The sequence below is a fragment of the Balaenoptera acutorostrata genome, chromosome 13 (assembly GCF_949987535.1).
Source record: "Balaenoptera acutorostrata chromosome 13, mBalAcu1.1, whole genome shotgun sequence".
Taxonomy (NCBI): domain Eukaryota; kingdom Metazoa; phylum Chordata; class Mammalia; order Artiodactyla; family Balaenopteridae; genus Balaenoptera; species Balaenoptera acutorostrata.
The window spans coordinates 84,061,320-84,079,235 of NC_080076.1; the positions used below are offsets into that span (position 1 = coordinate 84,061,320).

The following is a 17,916-nucleotide window of genomic DNA, read 5'->3' on the forward strand; positions in this document are numbered from 1 at the left end:
GGCACAGCGTCTGGCACACATAGGCGCTTAGTGAGAGGCTGTAGAATGAATAGATCATCCTGGTCTGTCCTGTTTCTCTCCTGCTCTCAGGCCAGGACTGGACAGTGATTGAGTCCTGGAAGGTGCTGGGGACGAGGTAGCAAGAGCAGGAAGTAAAGACAGCTCTAGGGAGGTGGAACTGTGTTATTTTGGATAGAACAAAATGAACAGCAATTCCTGTTGACTGAGAGCATCTACTCTGTGCCATGCACTTTATATACTATGATTGTCTTTATTTGACAGATGAGGAAACAGAGGGCTAGAGAAGTGGATTGATTTCTTTAAGGCCTCACAGTGATTAAATGTGACTTACTGGACTTGTACCCAAGCCCGCCCAACTCCAGAACTTTCCCTCTTCACCTGGGGCCAGGGGTAGGGTTGCCAGGCATCCTGTCCATATAGAACAGTCCTGTATTGACTTTGTCATGACGCCTGAAATGTCCTGTATTCATCTTTTTTCAATAAATCACACGTTTTCAGCAGTTATTTTTCAAATTTAGCTGGGCGTTAAATTTGCTAAATCTGGCAACCCTAGCCAGGAAGGAGCTCGAACTCCAAGCCTAGAGCTTGCTTCAGCGAGTGGTCTCGCCCAGGACCCCGATGCTTTTTCTGGACGAATTCGCCCCCTATACCTACCCCTGAGAGCGCGTTGAGTCTCCGGGATCTAATCTTCTTTCCCCGAATAGGACACTGGGAATTCCTAAACCGGTTGCTATTCCTTTAAGAGTGGTTTCGGGGGCGGGCCCACAGTGTGTGGCGAATCCGGGGGTGGGTCGGGGCCGGGTTGTCCAATCCGGGAGCGGGGGACGACAGCGGGGGCGGCTCCGGCTCGGGCTGGTTGGGAAGGGTTAAAGAGGCGAGTTTGTGGGTCGCCGACGGTCCGGCTGCCCCCGCCTCTTTCCGTCTGATCCGCGCTCTCCCGCGGCTGCGCCGGCTCGGCCGCCCGGGAGACAAAGCACCGCCGCTGCCGCCGCCTCAACCGAGCAGGTCCCGGGCCATGGCCGGGCCGCTCCCCGGCTCCGCGTCTCCCGTCCCGCCACTGCTGCCGTCACCCTAGGCCGCGCCGTGAGGTAAGGCCGGCCTGGCGGGGGGACCTTCGGGCTGACCTGCGAGGGTATGCGGGACCGGGCTCGGGCCGCCATGGGCCTCGGGGTCCCCCAGCCGTCTGGAGAGATCTCTGCTGGGGATATGTCCATTTGCGATTCCACGCCAGTGGTACTTTTACCATCAGGGACCCCAGCTCCAGGAGGCGAACTTGGCTGATGACCCTCCAGCCCCATAAAAGACCTCCGCCGCTGCGGGAACTCTGAGGACTAAAGCTCCACTTGGCTTTCACATCCTGCCGTTGACCACCTCATCCAGGGCTCTGGCTGTCCTTTAAGGAACACACCACACACAAAAGGATAGAGGGCAGCTAGGAGCAATGGCCTGGGATGGCGGTCCTGGTTTCCTTGTGGCCCCTGCCCAGGGCAGCGCTGGACAGGAACTCTTCAGGGTTCTCAGTACATGTTTTTCTGCCTGTACTTGCCACACCCTCTCCAACATGCCCACTGCTCGGCGACACTTGTGGCAGCTGCATCCAACTCCAGGACCTGTAGTTCTGGCTTCTTTCCTTGAAATGAGTGGCAAAATGCCATGCCTCAGTTTCCCCAGAGTCCTGGTTTCTGGGCAATCTGTGTCCTTGGAGACCTGGAGCTAATTATTTGCCTTTTTGACAGCTTCTTGACTGAGTGTTCACTACCTGCTCAGCATTTTGCAAAATTTCTCTTCAGGATTAATCTTTTCAATTCCGAGAGGGATGGATGTTAATATAGATGAGGCTGTGTTCTCAAGGCCCATCCAGCCTGGACTGAAGGAGGCGAATTGGCTCTGGGACCAGAGAGGGGCTGGGTTGGTCCCCGCCAGCTTCCTGCCTGGCCAGGGACTGTTGTATTAGCAGCAGTGCCCACAGCGGACTCTGAACTTCTTGGAAAAGTGTACGAGCAGGGCGAGATAAGCTGGGGACCAGGCCCTCCCAGAGGCTGGAGACTGTGCCCTTGCTGCTTCCTGCCCTCCCCTCCTTTCTTGCTGGGCTGGAGGAGGCAGGGCCATGGGCAGAGAGGGGTCCTGTGCTGGCTGGTGACCTTGGGCTCAGGGTGGGGTGGCTGCGTGGAGGGGGAGCTGCTGAGTGTGAGGGAAATTGCTCTTCCTTTGGCCTTAATGTGTGGTGAGACTCCAAGATCAGCCCCTTTGGGCTGGTTGCCTAGAGCATGAGATTCTAGGCACAGAATTGTACCTTTGAGCAAGTTACTTAAGCTGTGTCTCAGTTTCCACATCCATGAATGTGGGATGGGGAAAAGACTCCTCATGGGGCTGTTGAAAGGTTTACGTAGATAACTGTTTGATTCATTCTACAGGTTTTTGAGCACCAACTACATCCCAGGCACTGGAATTCAGACAAAGAACCTCTGCCCTCCTAGAGCAGGCAAAAATGACCCAGGTAATTTCAGGCTGAGGTACGGGAGAGTGACTAGGGGGGTCTCTTGTATACAGAGACCTCCTCCTCTTGAGGAGGTGATGGTCAAGCTGAAACTGAAGGATGAGTTGGCCATGTGACGATATGGGGAAGGCATTCCAGGTAGCGGGAACAGCCAGGGCAAAGGCCCTCAGGTGTTTGAGGAACACCAAGGAGGCCAGGGTGGCTGGAGCCGAGTGAGCAAGGGGGAAAGAAATAGGGGAAGGGAACTTGGAAGACATGGGGAAGAATGAATTTTATACTGAGAGAAGTAGGGAGCCATGGGAGGGTTTAGAGTAGGGGAGGGGTGTGATTGGGTTTAGTTTTAATAGGCTCCCTCTGTGGGGAATGGATCCTCTGGGGGGCCAGGGGAGGGGCCTAGGAAGGAGTTATGATCTTACCCTGAACAACATGGACAAGGAACGGGCAACGGTGGAGGAAGGGAGACCAGTGAAGAAGCTACTGTAGCTGTCCAGGCGAGCCACGATGGGGGGCCTAGAATGGAGGTGGCAATGAGCAGAGATTAGGCCACTGATTTGGAAGAGGTGGGGAGGGGATCAAGTGGACTTGATGAGTGATCAGATGTGGAGGTGGGGGGAAACCAAGGGCCTTTTGCCGAGACAGAGAGCACTGAGGGGAGCATTTGGAGAGGCTGAGAAGAACGTCATCAGCTACCCCAGCTAAGCATGTACAATGCCTGGCACCGTGCTTAGTGCTTCCATGTAGCCACTGTGTCATCGTCACAACAACCCCGACTTAGGTGCTGTTACGATCCCATTTTACAGATGTGGAAGCAGAGGCCCAGAGGGGCTTAAAGCTTGCCCGGGGGTCACACAGCCTGGACACTACAGAGCTGACATTTGAACCCAGAGAAGAGCCAGCCGAAACCAGAACTGAGCAGAGGGCCGGGAAGTGAGCAGTGGCCTGAGAGGTAGGAGGGAAACGGGGCGAGTAGGGTGGGTGATTCCTGTGAGAAATGGGGCTGGGGTCCACATGGGAGTTGTTGGGGGGGTAGGGAGGAATCCCTCCCATTTTGCAGAGAAACTGAGGCTCAGAGAGGGGAGGCCCATGTCTGAAGTCACATAGCTCAGGGATGCAGAGCAGAGATTAAACACCCTGAGTCTTCAGAGGTTGTGGCCTTGGTCAGGTCAGCTGCTAGGTCAGGACAGGCACTAAATCACGGCTCATGTTGCCTCTTCCAGGAAGCCTTTCTTGACTGTGTAGGCTGGTGAGATGAGGTGGATTGGGTTGGGAGCAATTGCCTCCTCCGCCCTGGGTCAGGTTGCCTGTCTGGGCCCCACTGTGGCTAGCTGCTCCCTGGAGAGCCACCACCCATATCTCATTCCTCCAGGTCCTAAGGCACTGCCCAGGTTGGGGAATGAACATTAACTGAGCACCCACTGCATTCCAGCGACTTTATATACTTTCCTTCTTGAACAATGTGGCCAATGTCCTATGTAGAGTGAGATTTTGAAGCAGGAGCACAAGGTACATTTGCAGAGTGGCCATGGAAAACGCAAAGGGAGGGTGTAGCCACCTTGGGGACCCATGTGCCACCTGCGTCCTACCTGGCCAGTGTTCCCCTCATCATATACTCCTTGGAGGAAAGTGGTAAAATCACTGGCCAAGTGCAGAGTTAGATTCCTCTACTTCAAATGGGTGCACAATGCTCTCCCCCCAGCCCCTCCCTGTAAGTGTGGGCCAAGCCCTGGGCCCTTTATCTGGATTATTTCGTAACAATCTTTTCTGCCACTGTGACTGCATCACCCACCGCTCCCCTTCCTCACTCTGCTCCAGCCTCACCAACCTCCTCAAGCACACTAGCAGGTTCCTACCTCAGGGCCTTGCACTTGCTATTCCCTCTGCTTGGCATGTCCCAGGGGCTCCCTCCCTCACCTCCTTCAGGTCTCTGCTCAAGTGTCACCTTCTCAGTACAGCCTTTCTTGACACCGCCCCCCCCACCCCACCTCCCCCCCGCGCCCCCCTCACCTTTAAAATCAAACACTCCTTTTGTCCTTAACACTCCTTACCCCCTCCCTGTCTTATATTTTCCAGACCACTTAAGACCATCTGGCCTTTATCTGTTAAAGCACAGATAATGTACTTTATCTGTTCGTTAACTGTCTGCTCCCTTCACCTGCCACTAGCACATCAGCACCAAGAGGGCAGCAACCCTCTCCATCTTGTTTACTGCTAGTGCCTGGAACACAGTAGGTGCTTAATAAATGTTTTATGAATGAAGTCCCTACAGTTCTCTGAAATAGGTTCTGTTCATCCCTGTTTCATGGACCCGCAAATCAAAGCTAAGTTATGAAATCAGCAGAACTGGAACCTGACCACAAAAGGTCAGCTGGTCTGGAACCTGGGGATGATGGAAACAGCAGCGGCTGAAATGAGGCCTGGGTTTGAATTTCAGCTCAGCCCAACTTGCTTTTTAGCCTTGGGTCAGTGACTAACCTCTCTGAACTTTGTTTCCCCATCTGTCAAACGGGGGTAACGCTAGTCCCTGCCACCTAAGGTTTGTTTTGCGATTAAATGAGTTAATATATATAAAATGCTTGGCATGCCCTAGGAATCCTCAACATTATTTGGGGGAGGTACGACAGCAGGAGAGTTACCAGCCTGGCTTCTGGGGCCAGTCAGACCCGGGTTCGAGTCCTGGCTGTGCTTCTGAAGAGTTGTGTGAATCTGGGCAGGCTGCTTCTGGTCCTTGAGCCTCAGTTTCCTCATCTGTGAAACGGGGGTGATGAGTGCTGTGGCAGCCGAGGGTGGTGTGAGAGCACCCGAGGCGGTGGCTGCGTGAATAACCGCCGCCCCGGTGGGGACAGGTCCCGAGCCCCCAGGCCCCGCCGCCATGAAGTTGAACGAGCGCAGCCTGGCCTTCTACGCCACCTGCGACGCCCCGGCCGACAACGCGGGCTTCCTGTACAAGAAGGGCGGCCGGCACGCGGCTTACCACCGCCGCTGGTTTGTGCTGCGCGGCAACATGCTCTTCTACTTCGAGGACGCGGCCAGCCGTGAGCCCGTGGGCGTCATCATCCTGGAGGGCTGCACCGTGGAGCTGGTGGAGGCGGCCGAGGAGTTCGCCTTCGCCGTGCGCTTCGCTGGGGCCCGGGCCCGCACCTACGTGCTGGCGGCCGAGAGCCAGGCCGCCATGGAGGGCTGGGTGAAGGCGCTGTCGCGGGCCAGCTTCGACTACCTGCGGCTGGTGGTGCGCGAGCTGGAGCAGCAGCTGGCGGCCGTGCGCGCAGGCGGCGGCCCAGTCCCGCCCCGCCGACCCCGCGCGCTCCCGCCCAAAGAGAACGGCTGTGCTGTGTGGAGCGCGGAGACGCCCGCCGCCCCCGGCCCCGCCCCCGCCGGCCCCGCCCCCGGCCCCGCCCCCGCCCCCAGCCCCCGGCCCGGCCTCGAGCCCCCGCCACTGCCGCCCCGCCGGCGGGCCTCGGCGCCCAACGGGCCTGTCGACTCGGCCTCCTTCGCCCAGCTGCACGAGTGGTACGGGCAGGAGGTCAGGGCGCTGAGGAGCCAGTGGCTCCGCAGCCAGGCCCAGCCCTGAGGATAGGGCTGAGGGCCGGAACCAAGGGGAAGCGGTCAAGGGCAGCCCTGAGGTCAGCACTGGCCCTGGTTCTGGTGCCACTCCAGCCCCAGGCCCTGCTGTGACAGGCCCAGCCCTGAGACACGGGGACCTGGCCCTGAGGGCAGTCGCAGTCGGACTGAGCCCGGAGGTCCCTGCCTGGTCTGCTCTAGGGGACTCAGGCTCTGAGAAGATGCTGGGTTCTGAGGGGGTGCTTTGGGACCTCTGTCATTCAGAGAAAGCCCAGCCGTGAGGAGGCCATCGTGCCTGATCCTCAGGAGAATCCAGGCCCTGGGTGATCCTCAAGCAGCCGGAGGGCGGGTTTTGTGGGAACTGTAGCCCCCAACCCAGCCCTGCAGGTGCCTCGGTTGCCTGTCCCGAATCACCTAGCAGAGGCTTGTTGCTGGCAACAGGCCTCCACTGGGGCAGCTGGGACCTGTGAGGATCTGTGGCTTGGAAGGCACATGCCCAGTCAGCGCTGGTCCAGAGGCTCCAGACTGGGCCTCGCGCGGACAGGAGGCCGGGCTGTGCTACACCGCACCTGGGCCTGACCCTCTGGCTCCAGGGCCCGCCGGAGGAGCTGCCTGGCTGCTGGCCGCCGGCTGCCTCCGTAAGCGTGGGCTTTCCTGTGTGCCCAGCACCGTGAGATGGCCTGGTCCCCGGGGCTCCTGGCCCGGAGTGAGGCCGAGGCAGGACTTTCCCCCCAGGGCCTCAGCCAGGCCTTGGGGTGGTGCTCCTGGGACAGTAGTGGCCCTCTGGCCTTGGGCCATGTCTGTGTTCCTCTGGCAGCTCTCACGCTCTCCCAACACTCCTTAACCACATCCTCTGTCTTTTCCCGAAGCCAGCTCTCCCACCCCCAGCCTGGGGCAGGGCCTCTCAGGAGCTCGCCTGACCTTGTCCAGGCCTGGGCTGGGCAGCTGTGGCCTGAGCTGACTTTCCAGCAGGTTGCCCTAGGGAGGAGGGGCCATGAGCTGACTCACAGCCCAGAAAGGGCCCAGGTGCCAATCTGATAGGGGCAAAGAAGCAGCTGCAAAGCCGTATTTGGCTTCCAGAACCCTCTCCCTCCATAGCAGCCCCTCTCTGAGCTCACAGACTCAGCCCCCTTCTCGCCCACAATATTCCAAGAGGGAGCCCAGGTCTCGCTTTGCTTCGAGACCAGCTTCTGTTTTTCACTCACTACAGTGGCCATTCTTCATCCAGGGAGAATCTCGGGGGGCTGGGGCACCCCTGGCCCTCAAGCTGGGTCATGTTTACAGTCCTCAGTGCCCCCAAGTTGGGACCCCCTGAGGACACCCCTGCCCTAATCTTTACTTCCCCAGAGGCTCCCTCTTGGTGACAGACAGACTTGGCCCTTAGCCCCTTCCTGCTGCCTTTGGAGACCTTGGGGCTTGGGGAAGAATGGGGGGCTGTCTGTGTGTCTGCAATCACCAGCTCACTGCTGGCTCAGTTGACTGGAGCTTCAGTTTTAATTTAAATACTTCGGGTGTTTTTTTTCCTAGCAACAAAGCTTGGTGTTTCACTGCTTTTGTTTCTTGTTGGCTGGTGGGAAGGGATAGGGTGTCCTGGTTCTGGGTTTGGCCAGTGAGGGAGGGGGGGATAGTTGGCACTGCCCCCAGGGAGAGGGCAAGGAGCTTTGGCTGGAGACAAAGGAACCTCAAGAATCTCACCTGGTTCTTTGCCTTCTCCCTGGCAAGCCCTACTCTCCTGCAGGTGCTCTGGGCGTCTTGGTACGCTTTCCATGCCCCTCTTCCTCAAGTCCTCAGTGGTGTGGATGGGGATGGCAGCTCTTGTCCATAGGCTTTGGGTCTCAGGGGGTGTTAGGAACTACCCAATGCCCATGTCCTGGCCAGACCTAGATGGTGTGGTGAGGTGTTGGCCCCAGTCCTGGTGTACGTTTACAAGCACTAAAGGTACAATCTCCCCCCACCCACCCCCAAAGCACAACCTGCGGTCAGGCTGCCTCCGGAGTTGGGCGGGGGAGAGATATCAGGCAGCCTGGGAGAGGGATATAAAGGCTAAAATAAAATAAACAAAGGTTTGTCAAGTAATGGCTGGTTATATCATTCTTTTCCCCCCATCAAAGTCCTGGATTGATTTGCCTGGCAGATCCAGGAGCAGGCCCTACAAGAGAAGTGACTAGAGTGTGCTGAGTGCTCCCTGGCTGATGCTCTGTCAGGCACATTCTTACAACCTCTTATGGCAGATACTGGCCCCCTTTTACAGATGAGGAAACTGAGGCTCAGAGAGGTTAAGAAGTCTGCCAAGTTCATACAGCTGAAAAGTGTCAAGAGCAGGGACGTAAACCTCTGGAATCCTGTGGAAAAAGGCAGAGTCTTTGAGAGGAATATGAGGAAATGGAGTCCCAAAGTTCCTTTTCAGAGGGGAGAGAAGGCAGGGGTAAAGGTGAGGATAAAAAGTCAACTGTGGGCTGAAGGCCTGACAATTGGGAAGGATGCCAAAGGGAAAAGCCAAAATTTGGGTCTTCTCACTGATCAGTTCCTGGTGGCTGCCTCCGGGCCTGGAGTGAGGAGGATTCCGGCACCAATGCTAATTCAGAGGGAAATATCCTGTGATTGATTAGTGATGTCTGCTGTGAGCAAAGGGAGGATGGTGGCAGTATTTATGCTGTATATCTGTTATCTCAGACTCAAGTGTGTTTGCTGGGCTAATGGAGGATTTACAGATGGGAAGGGGCTGGCCCAAGGTCATCTAGTATGATAGACTAGGCCCTAGGTCCTCTTGATGTGGATCCAGAGCTTGGTCACATGTCTCTTGCCAGCCTGGAAAAATCATGCACATTCAGGAAAATGTGGCTTAGGATGAGCAACCTACAGTCCTCGGTCTGCAGAACAAGTTCAAAGAGCGAGAAAAATACTAAGGTCAGGGAATCATGCTACTCGTGAGCAACCAGTACATGCTGAGTAATTCCTTCCACCTCTCCTGGGACCACAGCTGACAGACGGGGTTGGGGAAGTGCCTCCCCACATAGGCTGAGTCAGGGTGCTGCCCGTGGCATTTGTGACTGTGGCCACTGCAAGGCCCGAGGCACAGAATGGGGGAAATAGCCGGAGAGGCAGCCCCAAGAGGGAGGGTCACAGGTGAGCCCTCACCTGCCCGGCTTCTTAGGAATGAAACGGGGATGGGTGACAAGTCAGTCAGTACCTCAGTGTTGTGCACCCACCTGCTAACAGTGTTTCCTCTTGACCCCGGGGAGGTGTTCGGGGCATGAGCCTAAGGAAGACCACAACATCCCAGGAGTGTGACAAAGTTGAGGAAGTTGTCTTCACTTGAACAGTGTTTGGAGGATACTGTATGTGTTCAGAAGGAGTATTCTGAGAAGCCGCTGGGGGTAGGGGATGAGAACCTCAAGGAGGGCAATTAGGCCAGAAGTTATGGGCTCACTGCCCAACATCCTTCCACGCTAAATGATTAGTCAAATTCTATCAGTTGTGCTACTCCCATTTGATATTCAGGGACTGGCTAAACTTGACCTGCTAAAGAATGGCTGTGTGTTGGGGGTGGGTGAAATGAGTGAAGGGGGTCAACTGTATGGTGATGGATGACAACTAGATTTGTGGTGGTGATCACTTTTAGTGTATATAGATGTCGAATTATTAATGCTGTGCACCTGAAACTTATATTTAAAAAATAGATATATACAGGGAATTCCCCAGTGGTCCAGGGGTTGGGACTCTGTCCGTTCAGTGCCGAGGGCCCGGGTTCGATCCCTGGTTGGGGAACTGGGATCCCGCAAGCTGCAGCCAAAAAAAAAAAAAAAAAAAAAAAAAAATATATATATATATATATATATATAAGAGTGGAAGGGTGTTCTTGCTTCTAAAAAGAGACACAATGAAGAGCTCTGGAAGTAAGTTATGTCTGAAGCCTGGAGCCATGGTAGCCATCTTGTGATCATGAAGTAGGCCACGTTAAGGAAAATATCCCCTGCTGAGTTTAGCACACACTTGAAAATATCCTTGACCTGCTGAATCAATGGACCTGAGAACCTGCCCTTCTTCTGGAAGTCTTGTTGTTTGAGGTAATAAATGTGTAAAGCTTTGAGGGGGACTTTTTTTGTTATTTGCAGTCAGAGGCTTCCTAACGGATAAGCTTGAGTGACTGCAGCTGTTCCCTTTAAGGAGCATGGCTCTGGGTAGCCAGCCACAGACAGGGCTGTTGTCAGCTCACTGGGGTGAAGGTTAGGGCTAGAGTGGGATTCTGTAGCACAGTAGAAGGGCCACTGTTTTCCTCATCCTCTCCATGGATGCCTTCCTCTCTCCTCTTCTGAGTGGACAAATATTGAAAGAATAGCACTCTCTGCCTCCCCCACTTGTGGCTCAGTATCTTGTATGTTCCTCAACAGGGTTGTTTTGTCTCTACTCTGGCTAGATCTGGAGCCAACTGTCCACTCCCCCCTGACCCAATCCCTCCCCAGATCACCTTACCTCACCTTACACAAACTTTGTTATGGAAAAGGCCCTGTTACTTGTCCCAACTTCTAAAATCGCAGCATTCAAAATAACTCTTCCACGGCAGTAAAACGATAAACCGCTTAAGCCCAGCTGCAGGTTTTGCATTTTCTGTTGAGGACTGGGCCCATGAACTGTTTTTCACTTAGGGTTTCAAAACAGTTGCCCGCTCCTGACAGAGGGCTCAGAGCTGCCTCGGCTTGGTCTACCCGTGCTTGGGGCCGTGGCTCTGTCTGCTCTTGCCAGGTGCAGCTCTGAAAGCACTTGGGCACCGGGGCTGCTGCCACTGCCCTCGCTTCATTGTTCAGGGGCATTATGGTCATTGTTTCTCTAGTTATGGGGCCAAGAAATCCTGGGGTGGCGCAAGTAGGCCCCCTAGACTGCAGCTCCTTGAGAGCAGGGACAGGTCTGCCTCCCATGTGCCCCCAAGGCCTGGCACAGTGCCCGGCACAGGTATATCAAAAATTGCCTCCTGTGCCCATTCAGCTCACGTGATTCTACCCTCCCTGACCACAGCTGCTTGGGCAGGAGTTGGTCCCAAGACACAAGCTGAGACAATCAGGGTCCAGGGAATTTTGAATCGGCGGGGAGTGAGTGTTGGGGGGGCGTGTATGGATGGACAGACTAAGTTGGGCATGAGGCGGCCTTAGAGAGAGAACAAACGGCTCAAGATAGACTGCAGTGTTCCAAAGCCTGGTTGAATTTCCTGCCTTTGGGTTTCACAAGGTTTACTCTGGATCTTCCCAATAAACCGTTTGCACATCTTTAAGTGGATCACAATTTCTTTCAACCCAACAGTTACCAACTACACCAAGACACCCAGTGAATGTTTGTTCTGTACTCCTATGCTCTTCTGTTTCACCAGCATCCTTCGTAGGGCCTGGCACACACAGTGAGGCCAAACAAAGCAAAATGAATTAGAACTGCCTCCCATTTACTGAGACCTATGATGTCTGAGTCAACTGGCGGGGGGGTAGTTCTTAAAATGCAGATTCCTGGGCTCTGGCTCCAGGAATTTTGGTCAGGAGGTTGGAGCAGGACCCAGGAATCTGCATTTTGAGTAGGAAACAAGGGATTTTAGAACCATAGCTTAAGAAATGCTCATTTAATCTTCAAAGAAACTTCTAAGGCAGTGTGGTAGCCAGCCTCCCTGATGATCCTTGCCTTCTGGGGTACACACTCTTGTGAAGTCCCTTCCCACACTGAATAATGGCAAACCTGTGTAGCCAAGAGGTTACTGTGGAAGCGACAGTGGGGCTTCCAAATCTTGGTTATAGAAGACACCACAGCCTCTGCCTTGCTCACTCTTAGCTACCATGTTGTAAGGACGCTCAAGCAGCCCCGTGGAGAGGGTCACTTGCAGAGGAACTGAAATGCCCAGCCAACAGCCAGCACCTGCTCACCCACCATCTGAGTGTGCCTTCTTGGAAGGGGATTCTCCAGCCCCAGAACAGCCTTCAGATGACTGTAGCCATGGCTGACAGCTTAACTGTAACCTCATGAGAGACCAAGAAGCCAGAGCCACCCAGTCAAGCCACTCCCAAATTCCTGACCCACAGAGATTGTGAGATAAACGTTTATTGTTTTAAGCCACTAAGTTTTGGGTTGTTATGCAGTAATAGACAACAAATACAGGTAGATACTGTTATGATCATGTCCATTTTACCGATAAGGGAACTGAATCTCATTAAAGGGTCCTCAGGTTACCTAATAGTAGAGAGTCAAACCCAGGCCAGGATGAGTTCAAAGCCATTGTTTTTAATAACTATACCCTAGGGGGCTGGAGAAAGTCACAGACCATTAAAGAGATCCACTGTTTTATCCCTCTCATTGTTGGCCAAGGTAGGGTGGTCCCTGCCCCATCTCTACTGCTCTGGGGTTTGGAGAGGTGGCTTCAGCCTCCTGGGTACCTGCAAAGCAATACACACCCTGTGCTTTAGCTATGGAGCTCTGGCCTTTAGAGTGATTTCTAGGATAGTCATGCCAGCAGTCATGGGCCAGTCAGCCAGGTGAGGTCTGGCTTTTTCATTCACCAGGAGATGATGGGAGGTGGGGCTGCTGGCCTGATGCGAGCAGCTTGATTAGGAAGAAAAGGAGGGCAGGGGTGGGAAGCAAGGACCGCAGAAGCCTGAGGTCAGGGCCTGCACTGGGAGTGGGCCCGGCCACTCTCCTTTGGTCTGCCATCTCCTCAGGCAGATGGAACCTCCTAACCTCCTGGAAGTGCAAGTCTGACCACAGCAACCCCCTGCCTCATACCACCCATGGCTCCCCAGTGCCCTCAGGAGAAAGGCCTATTTCCCACCATGCCCCAGGGGGCTTCAGGATCTAGCCCTTGTCCCTCTTCCTCCCTCCACCTCAAATTCTAGCCTCCTTTGGATTTGTTTCCCCATGTCCTTGTCCCTGTCCCATGTCTTGCCATCTATTCCTTCTGCTCTCCTCTTATGCTTCTCTAAATCCTATTGTCTTTCAGGTGTCAGCTGAGATGCCCCCTCCTCCAGGAAGCCTTCCGGGATCCCCCTATTCACGGTCTCGGGGTGTTTCCGCCATTGAAGCACTGAGCACACAGCAGGTACTTAATCTATACTTATTACCTGGATGAACAGTCGCCAAATTGCCCCCAGCTCAGCTGTCTCCTCCCTTCTGTTCCCTGATCTAAACCTGCCTCTGCCTGTAAGGCCTTCCCTGCCTTCTCATTCCTCTCTGGTTTCTCCTCTTGCTCTTCCATGGTCCCTAGTTCAGAATTCCACATTTCTGTGTTTTTGCTGCATTTTCCACTCCAGACGGACAGCGACTGCAGACACAACGTCAACACCAAAGCTAATGGTCCAGAGGGAGCGTTGGTTCCCAGAGCCCAGGGGGCACCTACTTCTACAGGCTCTTAGGTGGCTTGTGTGTGTCAGATGAGGCTTCCTCCTCCACTCCTGCCCCCACCTACAACCCGCGGCCACATCCTGAGGATTTCTGACTTCTGACCTCCGGAGCTGCAAACCAGGTGTCCAAAGGGCCTGTCTTTGGCTTTACTTTGGAGCAATTAGTTATCCTAACCAAGGAGGAGGTCACTCATCATTTCATTCCCGCCGCAAGGACGTGTGGAAAAACTGGGGTGATCAGAAGGTTTCCAGACAAAGAGGAAAGGTCTGTCTTGGGATGCCACGTGCCCATGGCTCACGGGTGAATAATGTTTAATGCCACTTAGGGAACTCTCTTGACATTATTGGTCAAGAAAAAAAAAAACCTCCTGCAGCTTGATACACAGAGAGACTCACCATCACGGGTTGAAGGAACCCAACCCCCAGTCATGAAAACAGTAATACTGAGCCCTTATGTGCCACACACTGTCTTATGTGTTTTACATGCATCATCATTCTTGATAATGACCCTTTGAGTTGGCTGCTGTGATACCCCCATTTTACAGATGGGGAGACCGAGGCCCTAGTTATACAGCTGGGAAAGGGGCGCTGCTGTGTTGGTCACCAGAAAGCCCCTCTTGGCATTCTTCCATCAGGAGTCTAGAGGCACCCACCACTCACACACTCCACTGAGGTGGGCACAGCTTGTAAACTGGCTGGTCTTAGGGCCACGACCTGTGGATTGGGGCAGGGCACAATCTCAGCTCCTCAGATCTAGACCCCAGAGTCTAACCAGCTTCCACCTGCTGCAATGAGTGGAAAGTGTATTCCAATCCTTCCATCTTCCTTTGTTGGAGCCCACAGCACAATCACCAACCGAGATGTCCACAGGACCTGGGCAGGTGGTGCAGGTGCAGACAGAGGCAAATCATGGGCACGTGTCCTAACGGGGAGGGCCACTCCTCAGCTAGCTGCTGTCATGTTGGAATTTGGGCCCTGTGTGGCCAGATCTTATTGTTTTCCAGTGAAGCCAGTAATCATGATTTTTAATGAAATTAGAACATTCTTTAACACCATACACAAAAATAAACTCAAAATGGATTAAAGACCTAAATGTAAGACTGGATACTATAAAACTCTTAGAGAGAACACTCCTTGACATAATCGCAGCAATATCTTTTTCGATTCATCTCCTAGAGTAATGGAAATTTAAAAAAAAATAAACAAATGGGACCGAATTAAACTCAAATGCTTTTGCACAGCAAAGGAAGCTATAAACAAGACGAAAAGACAACCCTCAGAACAGGAGAAAATATTTGCAAACGAAGCAACTGACAAAGGATTAATCTCCAAAATATACAAACAACTCATGCAGCTCAATATCAAAAAAACAAACAACCCGATCAAAAAATGGGCAGAAGACCTAAATAGACATTTCTCCAAAGAAGACATACAGATGGCCAAGAGGCACATGAAAAGATGCTCAACATCGCTAATAATTAGAGAAATGTAAATCAAAACTACAATGAGATATCACCTCACGCCAGTCAGAATGGCCATCATCCAAAAGTCTACAAACAATAAATGCTGGAGAAGGTGTGGAGAAAAGGGAACCCTCCTACACCGCTGGTGGTAATGTAAATTCGTACAGCCACCATGGAGAACAGTATGGAGGTTCCTTAAGAAACTAAAAATAGAGCTACCACATGATCTAGCCCACACCTGGACATATATCCAGTGAAAAACATGGTTTGAAAGGATACATGTACCCCAGTGTTCACTGCAGCGCTGCTTACAATAGCCAAGACATGGAAGCAACCTAAATGTCCATCGACAGATGAATGGATAAAGAAGATGTGGTACATATATACAACGGAATATTACTCAGCCATAAAAAAGAATGAAATGATGCCATTTGCAGCAACATGGATGGACCTGGAGATGATCATACTAAGTGAAGTCAGACAGAGAAAGACATATCATATAACATCGCTTATATGCAGAATCTAAAAAAATGATACAAGTGAACTCATTTACAAAACAGAAACAGACTCATAGACATAGAGAACGAACTTACGAACTTACGGTTACCAGAGGGGAAGGATGGGGGGGAGGGGTAGATTGGGAGTTTGGGATTGACATGTACACACTGCATATTTAAAATAGATAACCAACAAGGACCTACTGTATAGCACAGGGAACTCTGTACTGTAATAACCTACATGGGAAAAGAATTTGAAAAAGAATAGATACATGTACATGTATAACTGAATCACTTTGCTGTACACCTGAAACTAACACAACATTGTTAATCAACTGTACTCCAATATTAAATAAAAATAAAAAAAATATATTAATACAAAAAAAATCGCGATTTTTATGTGACAAGCCCCCATATTTTCATGGTGGCAAATGAATTTTAAAACCAGTTTTTAAAAATACCGTTTTGTAAAACACCTGAGGGCCAGATCTGACCCCCAATTTGTACCCACAGCTCCAGAACAAAGCAAGCAGGACACCCAGATGTTATTATACAATTCTGTATTGAGCGACGCATTTATTACAGAACGTGTTCCTTTTTTTTTTTTTTTTTAATTTAAACAAAGTTCATCAATCTCTCATAGAAACAGTCTTGTGGGTTTTTGTTCTGTGTTTACCGTTATAGGACGTGAACCTGACAAAGTTGTTCACAGGTCTGCTAGCTTTAAGTACAACAGGATTTCTGTGTTCAAAAGACTATACTAAGTGCTTAATCAAATCCCGTCACACAAAAGCCAGATTTAGTCCTCTAAGGATTGCAGTCTGCATATAAGCCTGGATTTCAATGCTGCGTAGGTTTCAACAGTAAAACGTGGTGTGTCCCCCACGGTTGCCTTAATTGGGACAGGTTGGCTAAAATGAGATGTTTCGTTTGTTCCAGATTTGATTACTCTGAAAATTGGTCACTGTTTCCTATTGTCAAAATATAAAAATACCTTCATCTGGATAAAAATGTATACAGTGGAAAACTCTTCAATGCATAGCCTGGGTGTATGGAAAAGGAGGTTTTCCTGCAGGGTTTGCATTGTTCTTCATTGATTGGTGTGGAGACTGCAGCCTGGGCTGGGTGCATGAGAGTTGAGATTTCTGGAACACCCCTCAAATGACCCCTTCTGGTCACTGGATTTTGCTGGCCTGGGTTTCAAAATGTTCGCTGCATCCTTGAAACCCCTGTCAGCCATCTTTCCCCCTGGTACTGGGTTGGCACCGATTATGACCACCTTTTCATTGTCATTCTGGATTCAGCTGGGAAGTCACCCAACTCAACCTTCCCAGAGTTTGAAAAAGTAAAAGAAATAATAACAGGAGAGATTCAACAACCAATATGGTGGCTGTTCCATCCAAATTGGGAACTCTTCCCCTAAAAACCAGGATGATGAAGACACTGGAGGGTGGGCTTCTTTGAGTTGAGGGGTTGAGTCTTTGTTCTCAAAAAAGGTCATGTGTTAGAAGGCAGGAAGTTGGACTTGAGACAGGGATATGGTGGTCATGCTGAGGTGAAGTCAACCTTTTAGCTTCATTCTGCATAAACCTGGAGGTGCAGACGCTTTCCGGAAAGCATCAGGGTCAACTTGAGAAAGATGATGATGAGAAGGCGAGCTGGGGTCTCTAGTTGGATGAATCTACTTTTTGGTGCTGGGTGCTGAGCTGGGTGTTTGTGGGATGACCAACGCTGTTATTTTCTTAAAACCCAAAGACGGGAAGATGGCGGCCACAGTCTTGCTCTGGAAAGCCAGTAGGGAAACTTCCTGCACTGTGGCCACGATTCAGGTTGGGGGATGGGGTCACTCTGGTTCGAGCGCCACCCTCTAATCACCTACCCCCATACCTGGCTTTCCAAAGGATTCGGAACCATCTTGTCTACAGATGGACGAGATGGATTGTCTACCCACTGCGGTCCACAGGTTTCTGACAAGAGGGAGTGTAAGCAGTTTGTTTTGTACCATGTTACATCTCAGATAGGATGGTCGGCCACAGCCCACATCTCTACAACATTTACAACGGCATTGGACATTCTGTGTTATCAAGGTTGCAAAACAGACCACCAGAATGAAACACATCCTCAACGGCATCAAGGTTTTCATTTAGAGTCTTCTGGACTTTCTCTTTTCAACATGGTTTCTGGAAGGGCAGTAGCAATGGACTGTGTCTCACAGACAGACACGGGAATAAACCGTGGTTCAAGGGTTATCTAAATTTTGGTCAGTCTTATAGCGTTTTGTGATGGCTTTGAACAACTGTCTCCTTTTAATCTCATCTAGTGGCAAAAATGACACAACTTCAGTGTATACTTCGCAACAGTTGTGACGGTATCCTGATTTCATAACTCTCTGTAATATCAAAACAGCATCAGCTGGGAATAAATTCCAAAGGATCCTTTATTAAAATATCTAAAAGAGGTCTATAAATATTTACTTTTCTAAAAGAGTTTGGAGTTTCCGGGGGAAAATGTGG

At 51.7% G+C, this 17,916-nt stretch overlaps 1 protein-coding gene across 2 annotated transcripts; it reads left to right on the plus strand.

Annotated features, from left to right (window-relative positions):
- Positions 1-849: 849 nt before the first annotated feature.
- On the plus strand, positions 850-17,858 carry PHETA1 (PH domain containing endocytic trafficking adaptor 1). Of its 2 annotated transcripts, XR_009005040.1 has the most exons (5): positions 868-1,109; positions 2,436-2,518; positions 3,319-3,464; positions 13,044-13,142; positions 13,354-17,858. XR_009005040.1 is itself a non-coding variant. In XM_057526568.1 (4 exons), exon 4 carries the CDS (start codon positions 5,388-5,390, stop codon positions 6,084-6,086), a length of 699 nt encoding a protein of 232 aa, XP_057382551.1. In that variant the 5' UTR covers positions 850-1,109; positions 2,436-2,518; positions 3,319-3,464; positions 5,362-5,387; the 3' UTR covers positions 6,087-8,152. The 2 variants fall into 2 exon arrangements, 1 of the variants encoding a protein (XP_057382551.1); XM_057526568.1 differs by lacking the exons at positions 13,044-13,142; positions 13,354-17,858 and adding an exon at positions 5,362-8,152 and having other exon boundaries at positions 850-1,109.
- The last annotated feature ends 58 nt before the right edge of the window (positions 17,859-17,916 follow it).

Bases quoted from the DNA above. Each gene is read 5' to 3' on its own strand.
- PHETA1 (XM_057526568.1), top strand. From the start codon at position 5,388: ATGAAGTTGAACGAGCGCAGCCTGGCCTTCTACGCCACCTGCGACGCC.